The 9331-nt window shown below is 38.6% G+C and overlaps 2 protein-coding genes across 2 annotated transcripts in view; one reads left to right on the top strand and one right to left on the bottom strand.

The window, feature by feature from the left end:
- Positions 1 to 1194: 1194 nt before the first annotated feature.
- On the bottom strand, positions 1195 to 2895 carry mcts1 (MCTS1 re-initiation and release factor). The gene is made up of 6 exons (XM_025063339.1): positions 2701 to 2895; positions 2121 to 2273; positions 1931 to 2028; positions 1712 to 1845; positions 1524 to 1591; positions 1195 to 1417 (listed from the first exon to the last, which is right to left on the bottom strand). Exons 1-6 carry the CDS (start codon positions 2709 to 2711, stop codon positions 1336 to 1338), a joined length of 546 nt encoding a protein of 181 aa, XP_024919107.1. The 5' UTR covers positions 2712 to 2895; the 3' UTR covers positions 1195 to 1335.
- An 878-nt stretch (positions 2896 to 3773) lies between these two features.
- The window catches only part of cul4b (cullin 4B), a 10106-nt gene continuing 4548 nt past the window's right edge, over positions 3774 to 9331 (top strand). The window contains exons 1-11 of the mRNA XM_025063342.1: positions 3774 to 4717; positions 5345 to 5460; positions 5590 to 5693; positions 6865 to 6934; positions 7156 to 7229; positions 7323 to 7485; positions 7619 to 7708; positions 8203 to 8285; positions 8393 to 8460; positions 8695 to 8813; positions 8905 to 9140. Of these exons, the coding sequence (XP_024919110.1) occupies positions 4252 to 4717; positions 5345 to 5460; positions 5590 to 5693; positions 6865 to 6934; positions 7156 to 7229; positions 7323 to 7485; positions 7619 to 7708; positions 8203 to 8285; positions 8393 to 8460; positions 8695 to 8813; positions 8905 to 9140 (1589 nt within the window). The 5' untranslated portion in view covers positions 3774 to 4251. The remainder of the gene's footprint in view (positions 4718 to 5344; positions 5461 to 5589; positions 5694 to 6864; positions 6935 to 7155; positions 7230 to 7322; positions 7486 to 7618; positions 7709 to 8202; positions 8286 to 8392; positions 8461 to 8694; positions 8814 to 8904; positions 9141 to 9331) is intronic.

The following is a 9331-nucleotide window of genomic DNA, read 5'->3' as shown; positions in this document are numbered from 1 at the left end:
CCTTCTCTTCGTCCGACCTAGTTTAGCTTTTTCTGGCCAACATTTACCTTAGCTTCATCGATGTGGTCTGACTTCTTTCGGTAAAGACTCGAAAAATCTAAGACTCAATTTAGATGATTTTTGTGTTACTCTAATTTAAATTAATTTCTGATTTATTCATTATAATTTTGGTTCAGGATTTTAACATTTCTAGGGCAAACATTAGCTTTTAGCTCAATTGGACCTTTGGACATTTTTACTGTTTTACTTTTACTTCATCATTAACTTATATTTACTTTTGTAAAATAGCAGAGCAGATATCGGTCGCTTAGAGCAAAAAGGCAAGAGAACTTCACATGGAATCAATTAACTGCCACAATGTTTGTTACAAAAATAAAATGACGGCTCAAATGTATCGCTGTGTTTTACAAACCTGTAAATCCAGTCTTCTTGCTGTCATGCAATCCCTTTATGATTACCTTTTATTGCTGACACTCTCCCTGGTCTGTTTTACCATCCTGTAGTTGTAAGGCGTATCCTATAATGTGATAATGGATTGTTGATTTAACTTCTCAACGTCAGATTTACATTTACAAATGTGACACGTCTACAAAGAATACCTAACTGCACTAGAAAGAGTGGGGTCACCTTCGCCCAGAGCGGACAAATGCTAAATTTCAACAGCTAAACTCACCATTAAAAAAAAAGATGAGATAATTGTAAACCCGTGACATTTCAGAAAAAAGAAATGTATATAATCTAAAAACAATTGTACATAGAATTCACCAAAAGAAATTTTTTAAATTAATTTTTTTAAATAGAACTGGGAGGCCGGCAAACTAAGGCCCGGGGGCCGAAAATTTTTTTAAATTGAACTGGAAGGCCGGCAAACTAAGGCCCGGGGGCCGGACACGGCCAAATTATATAATTGCAATACCAACGTTTCTCCAATAGATGGCATAGAAAATGATAAAAGCATTTTAGCCTTTATGCATGACTTTTACGTCGTTTATCGTAGTTCACTTGAACACTCCATCTATCTGCCCGTTCAATTTTACAATTGTGGCCCGTTAGTCAAAAAGTTTGCCGACACCTAGTATAAAGCAATACGACAGAGTGACAGACACAACATTATCTGTGATCTTTTTTTTTTTTTTTTGGGATGATACTGACATTTCACGATTCATTTGATTTAAAAAAAACAACAACACATTCTTAGTGATGACAAAAAAAAAATTGTGATTTTTATTATATCATTGGTGCAGGATGAAAATAATTGGCTGAAATCTCATCAGTAGGTCAAACTGAGGTCTGGTCAGAGGATGTAAACGGTCGAGTGACGGCACGTTTTCAGGCTCATTTATATGTTTTCATGTGCCACAGTCCATCGTTCAGATAGTGAACATTCTCGATTCCAATGCCTTTGTTTACTTTTTCTCTATTCGGAAGTAAAAAAGACAAAATGCAGAAGGTTAGAGCCGTCGGTGTCAGCAGAACAACACAAAGCCACGGAAATAAAAATGAAGAGTGAAATGTTTTTGTACATGCTATCTGCAGACATTTTCATCACGCCAACACTCAGGGCATGTTGTTTTCCTTCTGCCATTATGGCCTGTGTCCAGGAGTTAAAGAAAGGTTAGTGTTTATCAAGTTCTGTTTTGTGTTGATCCATTCATAAAACCAAAACAGAGAAATGATCATCATTGCTTCACGGTCAACTCATAAAGGATACGACAACAGTGTCAACACCGGCAGGGTTAAGTTTCGCTCCAGGGGATGTCAGACCAGGACACATGATGTTCGCTCCACTCAACACAAATTTAATTGCTCCTTTATCCACCTGCTGGTGTGGAAGAATGAATGGAACTGCAGGAAACAAACAGAAAGTGTCATTGAGTGTTTAGGTGAAGGTTACAGTAAAATGTGTGTGTTTGCAGGACGAGGATTTTACATTTGTGTAGCAGTCTGAGTGTCGGGTAAAATGGTCCTTCTCTTTGTCTGAAGAAGAGCAGTTCGCCATTTACCGTCAGGATTTCGATGTGTTCATGACTGTAAGAAAATCACAAATAAACACAGTGTATAAAACGAGAAAAAAAACAACAACTCACTAATGGGAAGAAGAGAAACAAATTAAGTACTACCATCTGACTATTTTAACTGGGTCCTTTTTGGGCATAATCTGATTGAGCCATGAGTCAATTTCCGGAAACTGGACCAGCAGCTGGTTTTTGATTCCTTTAATCACAGATGTTTTCAGTTGGATACAGTTGGACACATTTTCTTTCTCGTCAAACCTAAAATAGACGAGATGTGTGTTAGAGGATCAATACCACATTTTCAAACATATTTTATTTCCAGACTAATAAAAAGACAATGTTCTTATGCTTTCTAATATGTTATAATACGTAATATTACAAATTTTACAGTTTTCTAGTTTTTTCAATAACGTGATTCTGCTTTGATTTTTTTGCATAATTACAGCGGTGCGGAAAGTTTGAAGCGAATAGATATGTAGAGATGTAATGTGCGTTTAATTAATGTAGTAAAGTATTTTACACAAACCGGTTGTTATACCATCGACATTACATTTTTGTAAATGCTTTTTCTTTTCATGCTGAATCCAAATCATCATGAAGTAGATAAGAACAGTATTATTACAAATTATAACCAGTTAGCTTTAGCCACAAAGCTGTATTCAAACATAAATATTAGAATTCCTACTTTTTAAACATATCGTCGGCTCCGTGTTAACAGGTCTATTCCGGAGGTGCAGGATTGATTTCCACGATTACTGCTTCAAATCAACAGACAGAATTGGTAAAAACGAAAAGAATTAATTTTAAGATGCTAATTCTCCTGCAGCTGTCACACACACCAATGCTTTCACACCGGAAGTAAAACGGAGATTCTTCTACTGTTATGGCTACTCGTCCTGCAGACGGGTTTTTACTCCCCTCAACTAGTCAGTACTGCCCCCAACTGGCCTATATTATAAGCACAAATTTTCTTCGGATTTAGTCTTGTTTTAGTTTTTAATGTAACCCTAGACGTGGTCCGAGATGATTTGGGTTTTTTATTATTATTATTTTTTTCTTCGTTCAACCAGCTTTACCTATAGTAAGTCTGTTTCTATGTTATTTAATGGGTGTTTTTTTTATCTGTTTAGTATTATCTGTTATTCATACAAATGACTATAAATCCATGAAACCCTGACTGTCAAAAGAAATATCACTATTAGTACGGAATACATAAACCTTGACTAAAAAATGTCCTTGAAATATGATCCAAAACGCAGTTCTAACACTTAATTTGGTTAAACAAATGTTTATTCCTATTTTAAGTGGATGAATATGAACACACGAAAGCCTTATGGACATTAACTTAGAGGGACACATATGTTTGCCTCCCTATTACAACTATAGTTTTACCATGAGGCGAAGTAGTGTCACTTGCCTTGGCCTAGGATGAGCTTGTGTTAGAAGTGAGTACTTGGATTCCATTTTTTATAAGACTAATCTCGGACCTCCTGTACCGAAATGTACTTCCTTTTAATAAACCCATTTTTGTATTTTGTGTAAAATTATTATTATTACTACTACTGCCTGTAGTTGTAGTAGTAGTAATATTAATAGCATTAGTATTTGTATTATCCACTTTGTCCAGCGAAAGAACTTTTAATGTTAAAATACGTTGCCATCTAGTGCCCGCCAGAGTGATAGCACTTTCTTCAAGACGAAAAAAAAAAAAGAAGAAGAAAAACTGGCCTATGTGAAAAAGTACTTTAGTATAAAGTACTTCCGGTGAGGTCACAGACAGGCTTTTCCTCTGCTGTTCTTCCCCGGGTTTTCCACGCGTGTTTTACTTGACGTGGGACATTTTGATTTCAGAAGTAGAAACGTTTGAATTTGTGAAATAATTAAGTTTATAATGCGCTTCGTCTAAAAAAAACGCCGTAGTGAAGGGAGAGAAGGCGGTTTAAAAAGGGAGAAAAGAGGAAGCAGTTAGCGACCATCTTTATATCTTCTGCCAGAAACAACAAGACACACGCTCAGACTGTGGAGAAAGACTGAATTCAGTCTGGATTTAGTATTTTCCACAGCTTCCTATAGTTCCGAACAGTTTCAGCACATATTCTGGGGTGAATTAAACCCACTCCTGGCTGTTGACGGTGGCTCGTATTCCAGCTGCTCTGGAACACTCCTCTCCCGCGGCAAACCTGGAAGTTTTCGATCACAAGCCTGGCTTTGAGGAATTTGTTTCCCCGTTTTTTACATGTTTCCAACAAGTTTATCTTCCCCTAACCCTCCAGCACCGCCAACCCAGGAGGCAAGAGCTACGGCCGCCGATGGTGCCATCACTTCGGCCAGGAAGAGGAAAATAAACGGCCCGGAGCGGGAAGAAGCCGCCGACTCCATCTCCTCCTGCTCCTCCTCTTCTCCTCCAAAAACACTCGGTTCCCCCTCCTCGTCCTCTCCCACTCAGCTGCATCTGCACAAGAAGCTGAGGTTCGAGGATTCCGTGGATCTGATTGGACTGGATGTGAAAATGGCTGAAGAAGCTGCTGCTGCTGCTGCTGCTTCATGTTCCAACAACAGGAGCAGTAAATCCATGTTCTTACCCGGAACCGTTCCCATCCACGCCAATGGACTTACCAAGACTGTAGGCTCTGCTGGTACTGGTACCTTTTCTAGCAGTAAACCTGGAGCTGCCAAGAAACTGGTCATCAAGAACTTTAGAGGTACCAAACACACGCACATAAAACCCATCTGACCCAGTCAAATGAGCATCATTTGTAACTTCTATTATCTAGCCCACAAACTCCGCATCAGTATTATTTGTGTCCTTTGTGGTTTTCATCTTGAGTCTGTGTATCAAGAAAAGAACCGTATCTTTTTTTGTTGTTGTTGTTGTTGACAAATGTGTCTAGAAGCCAGGTTGTAGCAATCTATTATAGGACTTTAGTGGCCCATATCTAGAAATTGGGCCACATTATGGTCCATTACACCGTACTCAAGTTTAGCATTGGGCTGTCTTTACTTAGATATACTTCTCAATTTATGACGTAAGTCAAACAACCAACAAAAGGCTCACATTTGTTCCCAAAACATCTCCAAATATCTCTCGCTAAAATGTTGGGCCACATCTCCAGATGTTTATTTTGGTGGAACACATGTTTCTCTTATTCCGTTGAATATTCTCCTACATAAAGCTCCATTATAGAGTTGTTGATGTCAGTCAGTGTAGTCACAAAATGTGTTCTCTGAATCAGAGTTTTTTTCCGGTTGTATCTGATCATTTACCTAGGGTTTCTGGAATGACTGTTGTTGGGACGGTGTGAACAAAGTTAGGTTTATTATGCTCGCAGAAAAACCCAAGTTGCCGGAGAACTACACTCAGGAGACGTGGCAGAAGCTGAAGGAGGCAGTGGAAGCCATACAGAATAGCACTTCAATCAAGTACAATCTGGAGGAACTCTACCAGGTTCATGTTCTCGACACTCTCTGGTTCTTTAGAGCTTTAAACTGTACCGTAAACGTGCTCCACTCATGTGGTCTTCCTGCCTTTCACTGATTTTTTTTTTCTTCTTTTTCTTCTTGTTTGTCCTGTCAGGCTGTGGAAAACCTCTGCTCACATAAGATTTCTGCCAAGCTTTACAAACAGCTGAGGGCTGTGTGTGAAGATCACATAAAGGCCCAGATCGATCAGTTCAGAGAATATCCTTTACGTGGATCAGACTGTTTTCATTTGCACTTTTCAACACCCGACTTTGAACTCCGCTAAAACTGGGTCAACCTCAGACTGTTGAATGTAGATTTTGCAGATTTCTTTTTTTTCTTTTCTGTCATCACTTCGAAACAGATGTTTCTCCATATTTGATTTGTCGAAAACAGATGTTTCTCCATATTTGATTTGGTCTTCGTGGACCCTGTTTTGATTCCCAAATCGGATCCGACATGGATAGTGGTGTGAGAAAATATCGATACACCGATGTATTCCAATATTTAGCAGAGGCTCAGTTTCGTTGTATCCCCGTGGTACAATGACAATACAGACCATAAAAAAATTAAAAATAAAATAAATTTTAAAAAATTTCAATTCACAATACTCCATTAATATTCTACAGCACTGTATTGATTTTTTTTAGTTAACAGTAAACATGCAAATATTAAGGATATTAATATAATATTATTTTTTCCCCAATTTACGCTTAATACGCGGACGTTAGCACACGCTGTAATAGCGTGCTAGATATGATCGAGGAGAAGTTTGACGTAATGACCGCGAAGTCAATCCATGAGGGCGAGGACATCGCAAAACGTACCTGTGACGTTGCATCCGTCAGTTCAATGTCACGCTTAAAAAAAAAATAAAAATAAAATTTTATATTTATATTTTTTTAATATTCCTATATACTTTTTTATTTTTACAAAAACTTACTTTTTTCTACTCTGTTATTTAAGATAACAGTTTATGAGCTACACAAGAGCAGTACTGTTTGGCAGTTACTTATGAATAAATGATCGTTGTATTTGGCCATAACTTGTTTGCCGCTCATTTTCCTAAAAAAAAAAACAAAAAATTATAAAATCGTTTCATGAACAAAAAAAAGTGAGTGTTAAAGAGTGTATCGTTGCACCCCTAGTATTAACATAATGTGAATAATTTATTCAGATCTAAAACTTGACTGCAGTCCACAGATTTATCATTTAAATGATTTGTTTCACATTTTTTTGGGATGTCAGCATTCAGTCCTAGTGTCCAAAGGTGGACAACATTGATAATGACGAATGAATGACATATATGTGGATATGTTTTTTTTTTTGTTTGTTTGTGTTTTTTTCTTTAATGAATGAATATGGACGTTAGCCTTGACATTATTCTCAGGGATGCTCTGGACAGTGTGCTGTTCCTCAAGAAGATCGACAAGTGTTGGCAGGATCACTGCAGACAAATGGTACGTAGTTGAACCTGTGTTGCCGTCCTTCGCGTGTCTCAGAAGACAGAGCTCTTCAACAGGCAGATGTACTGCAGTCAGCCTTGAAATAATTTGTTTTTTTGGAACACTATAAAAAAAATTTTTTTTTTTTAGTTTAATATCCAAACAGGATTATTTGATGTTGATTTGATTTGGGTTTTTTTTCCGGCTGATTCCGACTGTTTATTTTTGTTTCTTAGATCATGATCAGAAGTATATTTCTGTTTCTGGACCGAACTTATGTCTTACAGAACTCCATGCTACCGTCGATCTGGTAAGTGACCAATACATTGTCTCATTGATCTTATCGTTGTTTCCCGATTATGGATTTAAGTTTTTGAAACTAATGGACGTGTTTGTTCCGCAGGGACATGGGCCTGGAACTGTTCAGATCCTACATCATCAGTGACCTGAAGGTTCAGAATAAAACCATTGATGGGATTCTGTTGCTGATAGAGCGGGAGAGAAACGGAGAAGCCATCGACCGCAGTCTGCTGAGGAGTCTGCTGAGCATGCTGTCCGACCTGCAGGTGAAAGAGCGAGAATATATGAGGTCCTCGGGGTTAAATGAATGCCGGTCATTCGACTTTTAACACCTGAGGTGAAAGTTGTGCTTGTGTGTGTCACATAATCCTCACGGTTACTACTCCCTGTCGTTGTCAGATTTATCAAGACTCTTTTGAACAAAGATTTTTGGAGGAAACAAATCGTCTGTATGCTGCAGAGGGGCAGAGGCTGATGCAGGAACGAGAGGTGAGATGTTTTTGTCAGATTGTGATGGGAATGTGAAACACGTCCACGCGGTAAAATCTGCTGTTCTGTTAGTGACATTTGTTTTTTTAGTTGCTTTTTGTCCCCCTTCTTTGGACGTCAGAAGTTCAGTTCCGTGATAGTCAGTATATCTGACAGGTTTGTGATCAACAAGGAGGTGAATGTATTTACGTAGATATACAGTCTTATTCTCGTAGTGTGAGATCATGAATATAAATACATCGCACTCGTTTGACGCTGGGGCAAAGGTGGATTAAATAGTTGGAACTGACCAAGGCAAATTGTGCCGGGAGTGCGCCATCTGGTGGTCATATTAGAAAGAAAGGTGAATGACGTCAGGATGTCGTCGTCGCTATATTTTGGAAAAATATTGTACCAACGATTGAAGGGCTTTTGACCTTGAGACGCTCAGGGCCCCGTCCATTGACCAGGACTGGTACCAATAATTGTTTGTTTGTTTTTTTTCTCCACTGCAGGTGCCAGAGTATCTTCATCATGTGAACAAGCGTCTAGAGGAGGAATCAGACAGAGTCATTACATATCTGGACCAGAGCACACAGTCAGTGTTGACCTATAAACCTGTTCAGTAATTCCCGCTCACATGGACACAATTGGAATGAATTCAAATTCAATGTTTTTTTTGTTGTTGTTGTTGTTGTTTTTTAGAAAACCACTCATTGCTACTGTGGAGAAACAGCTACTGGGGGAACATCTGACTGCAACTCTGCAGAAAGGTAAAAAAAAACAAAAAAAAAACAGGCTAAAGGTCAACGGCAATCTTATCACATGGACCAGACGGTTAAGCTGTGGTGTAAAAACTCAAGATAATCCTTACTGTCAATGATACACACAACCCAAAAAACATCAAATTATGCATCATTTTTTTTACACTGGTCATGGGTCCCGAGGTTGGGAGCCTACGATCAGATCTACGTCTGAACTCTATCGTTCTGCTAAAAAACTTCTAGGTCTGACTCATCTGCTGGACGAGAACAGAATCCAGGATCTGTCTCTTCTGTATCAGCTCTTCAGTCGCGTTAGAGGCGGTGTTCAGGCTCTGCTGCAGCACTGGATCGAATACATCAAGGTGTCACAGCGTTAGCAGCAAATCCACGATCAACAGCCGGCTCCAGACGTGATGCGCTCTTTTAACCCTGTTCAAAACTCTTCCAATCCAGGCTTTTGGGAGCACAATCGTCATCAACCCCGAAAAGGACAAGACCATGGTCCAGGAGCTGCTGGACTTCAAGGATAAAGTAGATCACATCATTGACATCTGCTTCATGAAGAACGAGAAGTTTGTCAATGCCATGAAGGAGGCATTTGAAACATTTATCAACAAGAGGCCAAATAAACCTGCAGAGCTGATAGGTGAAAAGAGAAAATCAATATACATTGTCCTTTTAATGCTGCTGTAAAATCTGCTATGAACTTAACCTAAAAAAAAAAACCAGTGTGAAGACGGTACTGTCCAGGCAGGTTTTTGAAGCTCAAAAATAATTTTGAACATTTTAGAAAAAAACATACGGCCCACTCAACGAATGTTGAAAGTGAAAAAATGTACAAACGTTGCATGTTAGTATTATATATTACATTTAATATATG

The sequence above is a fragment of the Cynoglossus semilaevis genome, chromosome 15 (genome assembly GCF_000523025.1).
Source record: "Cynoglossus semilaevis isolate Cse_v1.0 chromosome 15, Cse_v1.0, whole genome shotgun sequence".
Lineage (NCBI taxonomy): Eukaryota > Metazoa > Chordata > Actinopteri > Pleuronectiformes > Cynoglossidae > Cynoglossus > Cynoglossus semilaevis.
Note: the sequence above shows the minus strand (reverse complement) of the source record. Positions and strands in the feature narration are given on the sequence as shown.